The sequence below is a fragment of the Dermatophagoides farinae genome, chromosome 1 (assembly GCF_024713945.1).
Source record: "Dermatophagoides farinae isolate YC_2012a chromosome 1, ASM2471394v1, whole genome shotgun sequence".
Classification (NCBI taxonomy): domain Eukaryota; kingdom Metazoa; phylum Arthropoda; class Arachnida; order Sarcoptiformes; family Pyroglyphidae; genus Dermatophagoides; species Dermatophagoides farinae.
Genome location: NC_134677.1, coordinates 5,715,492 through 5,727,626, shown reverse-complemented (window position 1 = coordinate 5,727,626; position 12,135 = coordinate 5,715,492). Strand labels below are relative to the sequence as shown.

The 12,135-nt window shown below is 32.6% G+C and overlaps 7 protein-coding genes across 10 annotated transcripts in view; 3 read left to right on the top strand and 4 right to left on the bottom strand.

Moving 5' to 3' along the window:
* Fkbp12 (peptidyl-prolyl cis-trans isomerase Fkbp12) overlaps window positions 1-12,135 on the bottom strand; it is an 83,863-nt gene that overhangs the window by 19,154 nt on the left and 52,574 nt on the right. The gene's annotated exons all lie outside the window — the stretch shown is intronic.
* On the bottom strand, window positions 726-3,095 carry LOC124492315 (skp1-related protein). Of its 2 annotated transcripts, none has more exons than XM_075735732.1 (2): window positions 2,978-3,095; window positions 726-2,064 (listed from the first exon to the last, which is right to left on the bottom strand). In XM_075735732.1, exon 2 carries the CDS (start codon window positions 1,977-1,979, stop codon window positions 1,290-1,292), a length of 690 nt encoding a protein of 229 aa, XP_075591847.1. In that variant the 5' UTR covers window positions 1,980-2,064; window positions 2,978-3,095; the 3' UTR covers window positions 726-1,289. The 2 variants fall into 2 exon arrangements, with proteins under 2 accessions (XP_075591847.1, XP_075591844.1); XM_075735729.1 differs by lacking the exon at window positions 2,978-3,095 and adding an exon at window positions 2,125-2,171.
* On the top strand, window positions 2,258-2,990 carry pen-2 (presenilin enhancer, gamma-secretase subunit). The gene has a single exon (XM_047055184.2). It carries the CDS (start codon window positions 2,406-2,408, stop codon window positions 2,874-2,876), a length of 471 nt encoding a protein of 156 aa, XP_046911140.1. The 5' UTR covers window positions 2,258-2,405; the 3' UTR covers window positions 2,877-2,990.
* On the top strand, window positions 3,170-7,057 carry Vps35 (Vacuolar protein sorting 35). 2 transcript variants are annotated; one of them, XM_047055171.2, is made up of 5 exons: window positions 3,170-3,705; window positions 3,827-4,280; window positions 4,343-5,921; window positions 5,978-6,327; window positions 6,396-7,057. In XM_047055171.2, exons 2-5 carry the CDS (start codon window positions 3,857-3,859, stop codon window positions 6,749-6,751), a joined length of 2,709 nt encoding a protein of 902 aa, XP_046911127.1. In that variant the 5' UTR covers window positions 3,170-3,705; window positions 3,827-3,856; the 3' UTR covers window positions 6,752-7,057. The 2 variants fall into 2 exon arrangements, with proteins under 2 accessions (XP_046911127.1, XP_075591682.1); XM_075735567.1 differs by having other exon boundaries at window positions 3,244-3,735.
* Window positions 7,099-8,076, bottom strand: LOC124492314 (uncharacterized). The gene has a single exon (XM_047055178.2). It carries the CDS (start codon window positions 8,074-8,076, stop codon window positions 7,099-7,101), a length of 978 nt encoding a protein of 325 aa, XP_046911134.1.
* Window positions 8,107-9,344, bottom strand: LOC124492316 (lymphotoxin beta receptor inhibitor). 2 transcript variants are annotated; one of them, XM_047055181.2, is made up of 4 exons: window positions 8,995-9,344; window positions 8,714-8,934; window positions 8,504-8,651; window positions 8,107-8,449 (listed from the first exon to the last, which is right to left on the bottom strand). In XM_047055181.2, the coding sequence occupies exons 1-4, from the start codon at window positions 9,098-9,100 to the stop codon at window positions 8,274-8,276; spliced, it is 651 nt and encodes a 216-aa protein (XP_046911137.1). In that variant the 5' UTR covers window positions 9,101-9,344; the 3' UTR covers window positions 8,107-8,273. The 2 variants fall into 2 exon arrangements, with proteins under 2 accessions (XP_046911137.1, XP_075591862.1); XM_075735747.1 differs by having other exon boundaries at window positions 8,107-8,443; window positions 8,995-9,135.
* On the top strand, window positions 9,376-12,122 carry LOC124492309 (uncharacterized). Its single transcript, XM_047055172.2, has 5 exons — window positions 9,376-9,621; window positions 9,679-9,935; window positions 9,996-11,313; window positions 11,370-11,466; window positions 11,530-12,122. Exons 1-5 carry the CDS (start codon window positions 9,492-9,494, stop codon window positions 11,768-11,770), a joined length of 2,043 nt encoding a protein of 680 aa, XP_046911128.1. The 5' UTR covers window positions 9,376-9,491; the 3' UTR covers window positions 11,771-12,122.

Here is a 12,135-nt window from a genome sequence, read left to right as displayed (position 1 = left end):
AGATGGAAAGAGAGAGAGAGAAACAAAAACCATTATTTTGAAACAAGTCAACTCGAGAGAGCGAGAGATGTGATGCGTGTGAAAGGTGAAATGCCAACATCATCATAATCATGAATTACATTGAACTATGCCATTCAAATACCATCCAATCTACAAAAAAAATCTAATATTCAACCAACCAGAAACAATAACAACAACAACAACAAAAATTCAGTGGAATGTTCAATGAACCATTATATCATGGTATATTATTTCAGTGCACAAGGTGTTAAGATTTGGATAATTATTTGTTAAATAGTACACGACACATTCAATCCTATGTATGATAATATATTTAGGTTAGAACTATCCTTTCATATTTAATCTTTATGAATTCGAGTTTATTGGGTTAGTCAGTCGGTTGATGGTTGCAAAGGCAAAAATAAACATCAAGACCTGTTCGAAAGCTAAAACTTGTAATAATTTTTCAAGCAGATTTTTTAAACAAGAAAAAACCGAGAAATCGAAATGACAAGTCACATAGACAAACGGTGTTATTATTAATTATTAAAAAAATGAAATACATGTTTGATATTTCAACTTCAATGTTCGAATGGCCAAACAGACAAACAAGAAAAAAAGTGCGAAGAAGAACATTGAAGATGCGGCCATAATGATAAGAAGGTTTATGGTTTTCTTTGAAAAATTTTTTAGATTTACATATAATATAAAAACATTCAGAAAACAGCACATCTAAATAACAATTTGAATGAAAATATATTTTCATGTATAAATGATTTTCGTTTTATTCTGTTTAAAAATATCTATAATAAGATAAAGTCAATTTTGATGGACAGCAAACTGCAATAAAATCTACGTGAAGAATTTAAAGTGTATATAAGCAATTTGGTTATAAATTCTTGGTGGAACTGGAAATGGTAGATTTTTATAGTTTCGGTCACTTTCAATAGAGAGTGTATAATGTGTACAATTTGTAGTCCGCACTAGAGGTAGATCCAAGATTTACCTTTGGGAAGGTCTGAGAATGCCGAGCATGTAAATTTATTTTACTGCTTCTGAATCTTGGTGATTCACTTCGTAATTCGGAGTGCAAGTCGAGAGCAACAGTTATGAATACTTCCATTTTATTATGCAGGAGATGGTTTCCATTTGGATTCCTGATGCTTTATAAATGGTTGTATTCAGTGAAATGATTTGCGGCTAGCTAATGAATAACAGTACGATGTGCGGAATGGCTAATTAATGTGTTAGCCATAACTGAATTCAGACTACTCACGGGTTGTACACTCTTAATTTTTTCGAAAATTGAATGTTAAACGATCGGTATTGGAAAGAATGTTATCATCTTCACTCAGGTCGTTTATGATGCCCAGAAAATTTCGTACCTGTTCGACATTTCGTTCACGAATCGATTGGCAAATGAATTTTCCACCAATCTCGACAATGGGATTGATACGTAAGAAATGTGCTGCAATGAGTAGATCATAAAGATCTGCTCGATTTTGCCATCCATTCGTCTGATCCTCATCACCGGCTATATCGGCCAAAAATCGTCGATCCCAATACGATGGTAATTCTTCAAGTTTTCTTGTACGTCTAGCATATTCATCTTCTTCTGAATCTTCGAAATTATTATCATCCAATTTCGGATCATCACAATGATATTCACACCATCGTATAATGTTTTTCATTGTATTCACGTTGCATGCTGTATGATTAATCAATGGAATTGTTGGACAATTAGCACTATCGATGTTGGTTGAATTTTCCACTTCCACATCAAAAGCCTTTTGATCAATCAAATCAATTAGATCACCAAGATAACCGGATAGCCTAGCTGCACGTCTAGTCATAGGTAACATAACATTTTCATCGCCAAATGGTTGAATATAAATCAACCTATTGTCGATTGATTGATCGGCCATTATAGATTGTCGTTTTGTTTGCGATTGTTCTGGCAAATTATTAGATCCGTTCATTCTGTGATGGTTTTGATTGTTAACTTTATTGAATTATTTTATGAAAATCGGCTAAATATATTCAAAACAACAAAAACAGCAGGAGCTACAAATATGATCAAGAATATAAAAGGAAAATGTGAATTTTAGCATCAATGATTCCTACTTGGTGGGCTAAATATAGAAATTCTGCAATTTAAAATTTGATTATCAACAGTTCTATATGATTTTACATTTTCTATATAACAATCGATTCTATCGATTGTGAATAGAAACCAATTTTTTTTATTTCAGTCCATCCAACAATATTGTAATCAATTCTTTGTTTTCAAAACAATTTTAGCTGACTCAATCTAATTCTTCATTTTGGATCATTCATCAATCAATACATCTTTTGATTTATAATAATAATAAAAAAACCCTTAAAACACAATCAATTGGAATAAAATGGAATTGGCTCGAATGTCTAATCAAGATCGTCTCAAACTATGTCGTCGTTATTTTTACATTGGATTTTTTGGTCTACCTTTTTTATGGATGATTAACACTGTTTGGTTTGGTATGTTTATATTCAAATATGATACCTATCAGGAACAAAGACGACAACAACAACAGCGATCGAATAGAACGAATCGTCAAACGATAAATCCACAACAACAGACATCACCACAAGAACCAATGATTGTAAATTCTCCTGAACAATCAAATACATCGACACAAGATGATCGATCTGCACGAAACCAAGAAACAACTAAACATCTACTACAAATACGTTCATTAGTCATTTATTCATTCTGTGGATCATTAATTTGGATCGTATCTATTCTTGCCTGGATCATTACATTCCAATTGAAACGAGCAGAATGGGGTGAATGGGGCGATGAAATTTCATTCAATATTCCAAGAGGAATACCATGAATATCTGTCTAACAATTCCAGATTTATTTCAACTTTAATTTTTTATATATGAATCTTTGATGAAATTTTGATTGTTTATATTTCATGAGTTATAAAATTACCATCCGATCTTAATGCCTTGTTGAATTCATGAATTAATGATTGATTCGCGAATTTTATAGATTAAAATTTTTCTTGGACCGGCAACCGATCAAATTAACGATTCGGTAATTCGACCATGGCGACATCTATCGACCAATGATTAGATTATTTATGTTACTTTCATGAATATATACACGGGGAGTTGTTGTTGGCGTTGATGTTGATTATGAGATTTGACGTCCAATATATTCGATGATGATGATGATGATGAGGGTTGAGAAGTAGTAGTGGCGTCGATCTAGGAGTTTGGCCAAGACAACTACAACCACCGTGTCTATTCGCCCATCTTTGTCTGTTTATTTGTGTCGGTAAAAAAAAGTCGCCCCTTTTTCCAACATTTCAGCTTCTGATGTAAATGGTTTAGTTTTTTTTCGATTCAACACACATTCGTCGATATCAAGACAAATGTTTTTTTGTGCTTGTATATTTTTGTGAAAGCAAGTTTTTGAATCTTCATTAGGATCGAAACGATTGAACATCCAAAATAAACAGCACATACAATCAACTTATCGTTTGATGGCCACAGCTACACAATAACTTCATGAGCAATTTAATTATGCCCGATGTTTGATAATTTTTTGCATTGAAACAAAAATAACAACAAATCGAATGTTCACATCAATTCATCGACAATTGATTCGATTGAAAAAGCAAGAAAGAATTTGGAATTCATACCGATAAATTTCAAGTATAGATTAGTTTTATTCTGCTTCATTATGTTTGTATAATATTGTTTGTTGATTCATGAATTAAATAGACTTTTCTCTTGTTTTGTTCTCAATTTTTCTTTCACAAATACCTTCTCATAGTTGATGACATTTTAAACAAAAGATTGAAAAATGCCACAAAATCAACAACGTTCACCGTCGACCGATGAACAACAAGAAAGATTGCTTGACGAATCATTGAGCATCGTCAAATTACAATCATTTCATATGAAATGCTGTCTAGATAAAGGTAAACTAATGGAAGCTTTGAAACATGCATCAAATATGCTATCCGAATTACGTACATCGGCTTTAGGCCCAAAATCCTATTATGAATTATTTATGGCCGTCACCGATCAATTACGACATCTTGAAATGTATCTTGTTGATGAATTTCAACGTGATCATAAAGTTTATGAGCTTTATGAATTGGTACAATATGCTGGATCAATTATACCACGCTTATACTTACTTATTTCGGTTGGTCTTGTTTATATGAAAACATCACCACATTGTCGCCGTGAGATACTCAAAGATCTGGTTGAAATGTGTCGAGGTTTGTGCTGTTGAATCTTTAAACAGTCTTATTTTTTAATTTTAAACATTCTTTTATATTAGGTGTACAACATCCTCTTCGTGGATTGTTTTTGCGAAATTTCCTTCTGATGACATGTCGTCATGTTCTCCCCGACCAACCAGCTGAAAATTTAGGAAATTATGAAGATAATAGAAAAGTAATGCTAATGAATCATGATGGACAACAACAGCAAACACAATTTGTCAGTTCAACATTGACCAATGCAATCACACAGCAACAAAATGTTGATAATAAGGTTGCCGATACAGCTACCGTCATGGATTCAATCGATTTTGTATTGACTAATTTTGCTGAAATGAATAAACTTTGGGTTCGTATGCAGCATTTGGGTCATACTCGTGAACGTGAACGTCGAGAACAAGAACGGCTCGAACTTCGGCTATTAGTCGGTACGAATCTTGTTCGTCTATCACAATTGGAATCTGTCAATGTAGAAATGTATTCTCGTGTCGTGTTGCCTGGCATTCTTGAGCAGGTGGTTTCTTGTAAAGATGCTATCGCTCAAGAATACCTAATGGAATCGTTGATTCAAGTTTTTCCCGATGAATTCCACTTATCAACGTTGAATCCATTTCTTAATTCATGTGCACAATTGGCTCCTGATGTAAAAGTCAAAAAGATCATTATTGCATTGATCGATAGGTTGGCCCAATCACACGATGTTCCGTTGCCGGAAGATTTGTTTGACACATTCAGTAAACAAATCAGTAATATAATTGCCAATCGACCGACTATTGCCATCGAAGATATTATCAGCATGTATAGTTCGTTGATTAATTTTTCATTGAAAAAAATGGCCGACTCAGCCAAACGCGAAGAGGCAATCAATTCGGTCCTTGGATCGACGCTGAAAGCTATTCAAGACATGAATGTTGTGACCATAAATATGCGATCAAACCTAGGCAAAGAAATGTGTCGATTTTTAAAGATGCCATTCAATCTGGGCAATTCTAATTCCACTTATCTTTCCAACGATACTGATGGTTCAACAAAAAACAAGGAGGAATATGGACTCATCAAAATGAGCCTCAAGTTAACCAACTACAAAAATCTGGTCAAAGAAACCACTGATATAGAGCTCCATAAGCAGATCATTTTGACACTTATCAATGCTACTCTTGAAAATTACAGTGAAGATTATCTAAGGCCAGAAGATCGTCTAACGTCGTCAGAAATACAAACCTTTTTAACCGAACTATGTGGACCATTGGTGAATGGAACGAATCAGGTGATTGTGGTAAATAATTCTAAATCGTCGCCTCAAAAACAACCACAACCTGATGTTCCAGTCGATGATCAAGACGAAGAATTCATCGATGAACAGTTGTTATTATCAAGGTTTATCCACTTTCTTTTATTGCCTCAATGTATTGATGCTGGTGAAACATCCATACAAAACGGCCAAACAGGTGGCAATGAAAATGGTGGTGAATGTTTAAATGACATTGATGATTCTCGATCGTCATCATCATCACAATTACTTGACACCACTTATCTGACATTGGGTTCGATCAAAAAAATTCTTGCCACTGGTGGTTCAAGCCGTATTCGATATACATACCCATCATTAGTTTTTGAAGCTCTACAATTATCATTGCGGTGAGATATCATCATTTCTTATGTCTAAAATTTATAACTTATTATTTTTTCTCTAGATACAAGAAAATAAAAGATACAGATGATAAATGGATTAAAAAATGTCAGAAAATCTATCAATTTGTCAATCAACTTATCGTTACATTGTTGAAGGAAGGAAACTGTCCGGAATTATGTCTTCGTTTATTTCTTGAAGCAGCATTGAATGCTGCTAAATCGGAAATTGGTGATTTCGAATCAATTAGCTATGAATTCATTAGTCAAGCGTTTTCCATTTATGAAGAAGAGATATCAGATTCTAAGGAGCAGACCCTATGTTTGCTGTTGATCATTGCAACTGTTAAGAACATTAAATTCGATAATATTGAAAATTTTACTCCACTTCGAAATCAATGTTGCCTTAATTGCGGTATGTATTTTGAATCATGTATCTATTCCATCAACTTGATTTGTAATTATGCTTTCGCTTTTGAGCAGGTAAACTAGTGAAAAAGAGCGATCAATGTCGGGCATTATTAACGGCTAGCATATTATTCGTCACCAAAGACGGAACACTTGAACCCGAAATATTGAAATGTTTCCGTAAATGTTTAAAAATCGCCAGCAGCGTTTTGGATATTGCCCTACAATTACAATTGTACGTTGAAATCCTGTCACATCTTACCCTGTATGTTCGATATAAGAATGAAGACATTGACGAAATTATATGTTCGTTGATCAAACAAATCAATGAAAAAAATAACGATACTCCATTATCCGAATTGGCCAACAAACAATTTCAAAATTCGCTTGTTTTTTTTCGCAAGTCCGGTATGAATATAGGGGCCGAATGAATACAGAATTCCACTCTCTTTCTCAATGATCACAATCAATTCTCATTGTTTTTATAAGAACACAGCTTTTTTCTCTCAATCAATCAATTTCGCAATCATCGAAATTATTATTTAGCTATCATTTTTATTTCAATATTTTTCAAATTGATTTTTCTATCAATCAAATCCATATATAGCCGTCGTATGTTGGGATATTATCCTATGAAATTGTCTTATTTTTCCTTCTACGTCCAATTAATCGATTATTGTCAGAAAATTCTTCCCTTTAAATGATGAAAAAATATTTATTTTTTTTCCTGGAACCATCAACGATCATTTGAGTTTGGTATCTTGATCTTGATTTTAATTTATTCAACCTGAATTCGAAACCATTTGTCCTTTTCGATTCGATCAAATGGTGTTCGTTTGGTTACATCAGTGCGTAACAAGCCATAAAACCATTGTTTAGCTTCGGCGGATAAATTTATTCTCGATTGTATCATTGTCCTTATCTCTGAATCTAGTTCTTTGGATGGTCTTTTGTAATTGTATGGGTAAGTTCTTGTACCTGCATAGAATAATGTCGCTCCATATGACCAAACATCAGCTGAAATTGGATTGAATTCTTCACTGTCGGTTCCATAAGTTTCAGGTGCATGAAAATTTGCTTCGAATCGCCTGCACAATGGTCGACAACGTTGATGTAAAGTAGTTTGTGTTTGAATATCATGATAAATAATTGTATCGCGAAAACTACCCAATTTAGCGATGATTTTATCACCATCTGGATCTCCTGTTAATAAAATATGTTTTGGAGAAATACTTCGATGACACAATCCAATCGACCCCAAAAAATCCATTCCATTGTAAATATTTTGTGCCCATCCGATCAATTGTAATTCTGGTACATAAAGATTACTACTACGAACATATTCCAACAAGTTTCCATGAATGGCAAACTCTTGAAACAAGGCAATACGATGATTTGTATCATAGTAAATACCCCATGTAGATATTAGCCATGGGTTACGTTTACCTAAATGTTTTAATAATCGTAGAAATTTACATTTATGTGGATCAATTTGAGAAGCCGGTTCGAATATTCTAGCCATTAATGGATAATGATAATGATCACAATGATTTGCAAGGTAAATCATAGAATAACTACCAGCAAAAATGATTTCTTCAACATTAATTATATATTGGTCAAATGATTTCTCTTCAATGGGCAATGATGGCGAACTGCTTTCGATGAGTAGCGTGATCTCGGTTTTCAAGATATTTTGTAACATTGTGACAACTTTAGAATCAGGTCCCGATTCTTGAGATTCGTGATAATAAGGCATGTTCAAATAGCTCAACAACAAACAATTCAATTTTATAATTCGTAGGGAATTTTATTTGGAAAAATCGGAAAATAATTAATTGCGATTTGCGTAGTGGTGGTGGTGGTGGTGGTCGTGATTAAAAAAGGCTTTACAGAACAAACAATTTTATTATGACTAAAATTGATTAAATGACTGAGTTTAAATGGACCGTTCGCCTAGAATCCTCGATTTTTTTGTGCAGCAACAAATTCGGGATAATCGATGAAACCATCATTATTTTTGTCATCCATCTGAAGAATCGGATCAATCATCTGTTCCAATTCGGTATCGGTGAATATTTTCGTCGTTCCATGTGGCGATGCATTCTTTCCCAAATGACGACTTTCTTCGACTTGAAACAAGTTGAAAAACAAGGTTAAATAAAGCCTGACATGAAATCACTTACCATGCCAATGAATCAATGATTTGATCAATTCGCTACCATCTAACATGTTATTATTATCATTATCATGCATTTTGAAATAATGAAACTGCAACTCTTCTTCACTCATTTTGCTTACATCCTGATCGCTTAATGCTTCATGTAAATGTTCCTATTAAGAATTCAAAATAAAATTTTCAATATAAAATGAGTAAATAAATTCGAATGTCACACCTTCAAATGTTCCTTATCATGAATTCGACTATCATCATGCAGAACATTTTGACCGGCTTGGGGTACTTGCTGATAATGTGGTATCTGACCGGGTGTTTGATAAACTACTTGTTGTTGTTGTTGTTGCTGCTGCTGCTGTATTGGAATTTGTTGTTGTTGATACTGTTGTTGAGGGGGAGGTTGTTGATGATAAACTTGTTGATGTTGTTGGACCGGTATTCCTGAAGATTATTCATGAAATATTTATGTGATAATTGGTGAAATTAATAGCAAACACTCACCATATTGAGGTTGATTGTAATGAGCTATGTTGTAAGGCAATTTGAAAAGTAATATTAACGATAAAACAATTGTATAAGATAGCATTAATACTGAATTGTTCATCATTCTTTTATTTTACGGAATGTATTCCTTGGATTGAAAGCTGAAATATAATAGATGGACAACCGAAATTCTTGAGTATAAAAAAAAAATTTTGAACTTAAATTCGGAAAGAGTGTTTATTTTTTTTAGACAATCATTATAACAAATTATCAATTAGTAAAATTAAATCATGGAAATCATGAAAAAACATTTAAAAGAATTAATTCGATTCGATTGTCGTTAACACTTCATCGATCAAACTTGACGTGGCTTCTCTATTTTACAATTCTAGACACAACAAAGTGAAAATAGATTGCTATAAGGAAAATTTTTCTCTTCACATGTTCACAATATTTAACCTTTTCCCAATTGAAATCCGATTCTTTGGATCCGAAATTTATCCTGTTTCGTCATAATGTTACCCATTCTTATTGTCCGTGTAACAAATCGATTGATTTCCGGAAGAATTTCTACCGCACCAAGAAATCGAACCACATTTGATTTGATTTCCAATCAACAACGTTGTATTCATGTGACTACTATTGGTGAGATTTTATGTTTAATTAATCTCTTTTTATTGAACATGTATTTATTTCCTTTAGATAAAGCATATTCGACGACGACAAAAGTTGTAAAACAACAAAGTTATCATCAACGATATGTCAATTATGCACCGGTGCTATATGAATGGTCGCAGAAATTAAATTCAGGTCAATTAACTATGGACTCGTTGTTAGCCTCTCAACAATTTCAACGAGTATCTGAAAGTATTTGTGATACAATCCGCCATTCGGATACAAATATTTTAAATATGTTAAAATCACTTATAATTATGAATCTGGATCCTAACCTTAGAATCGTAAGTTATGTCGAAAAATTCATTCGTTATTGTAAAAAAAATAATTTATTCAAAATCAAGGTTCGATTTCTAGAGGATGAACTGTTGTATAAAATTCAATATAGTTATGAGTTTAAATTATTAAATGCTACCATGACTTTGTATCATTGCCTAAAAGATACTACACCAAAACGATCGTTAATTTTCGACACATTAATTCGAACGATCGGCGAAAAGTTGGACGAGTCAAAAGCTTCGATGCTTGATCTAGTACACATGACAAAATTCACTCGATACTTTATGCCCGAAATAATGATTAAAATTGAAGATCAACTAATGAGATACCTTGATTCGGACGAAGAGATTCCATTGGATAATCTATGCTATTTATTGGTATTGCTATCTCGTCATAATCGTCGCAATAAAAATCTAATCCGATCGGTCGTTGCAAAATTATTAAAATACCGTTCCGAAGAGATTTACACTATGCCTCCGCATCTTATCCATATGATATCATCATTGAAACGACTAAATTTTCCGGAAATTAATCTGTTGGAAAAATGTTCGGATATTTTAGTTAATTTTAAATTTTTGGAAAATCTTAGCGAGTCATCTAAAAGAGATTTCACTGTGGCGATTTCGAATTTTAATTTTTCATATCCTAAATTGAATGATTATTACCTACAAACATTGAAAGATAATCCAGATATTTTCAAACATCAAGATTTAATAACATTGACCATCACGCTAGCACGACTAAATTATCAACGCGATGATTTTGTTGATATAATTATGGACCATATTGTTCCGAAAATTTCCGCTGAAAATTGCGCATCCCGGTATCAATGGTTTAATTTTGTTCATTCACTTATGCTACTACGGTGTGCAACTGTTGATCACGTGAAATCTATTTTAAGAAATCAATTTTACGTTGAAATGGAACAAGAAGAACTGGAGTTGCATCTGAAGAATCTGAAAGAAAGACAGGCAAAAAATTCACAACAAGGTGAAAACGATGTTTCATCGGAAAATGAAAAATTGGATCCAGTATCTGAAGATTTAACTGCTAATTCAGGCCATGAAATTTATCGTATGATGAATATTCGTCGAAAATATTGCGTTCTCAATGGAATGATTTCATTGCAAAGTGATTCTCGAATTATCGATCCAAACACTCACCAATCAATGGGGAAAATTCCAATTCAAACGTTTTTCGACAATGAAGAAGATATGGAAAATTTCAAAACTTATATTAAAACATTCGATTTGGATATAATTAAACGATCTAAAGATCTACAGGAATTTCGGAAAAAAATAATACAAACTTTTGACGCATTTGCTCCAAGCAAAGATAAATACATGCTCGTGGATGTCAAAACACCCTTTGGTTACACCATCGGTAAAGCTCAATGTTCAACTTTCAACTTTTTTTTTCTAAACTTCCAATTATTACAGATGCAGAGTTGCTAGTTGATCTGGAAGGAAAACCACAAATTATTGATAGGCCAAAAATTTCATCCGCTGATTCCAAAATGAAAGACATTCATCGAAAGTAAGTTTTGGTGGTATATATTTACTCATTTATTTATGGTAATTTTCTTTCCCATTTTTCTAGTGTGGCTCTTGTGTGCATTGGATTCAATGAAACATTATTGGATGATAATAGCCGATTCATTGGACCAAAAGACGTCGAATTATCTTTACTAACATCACTTGGATATGTAGTCATACCCATTCATCAAAATTCACTTCCACAATCGGTCACTTCATTGAATCGCGTTAAATTTTTGCAAAATTTAATTAATTCTCATATAAAAAGCGATAATAATAATAATGATGATGATGATGATCATTGAAAAATCAATCAAAAATCAAAAATTGTAAATATATTAACGATTTTTGTAAAAAAAACAATTATCTTTTTTAGATGCATCAAAAAAGAATATAAAAAAATTTCAAGTCATGATTGAATTTTATCTATAGATTGTTTATTTTATTTTTTGATCTTCAAACTCTTCCAAGATCTAATATATTTAAATCCAAATTTTTGAATTATTATTACATAGCGTTAAAATCTTTAATTAACATATAATTAAATTAGCATTGATTGATTTTAGCATCATTTAACATCGATGTGAAGAATATACATCTATTTTGTCGAGAATTCAAAGTGTACTTTTATGAAATAAAATTCGAATTTCCAGATTGTTTATGCATGGTA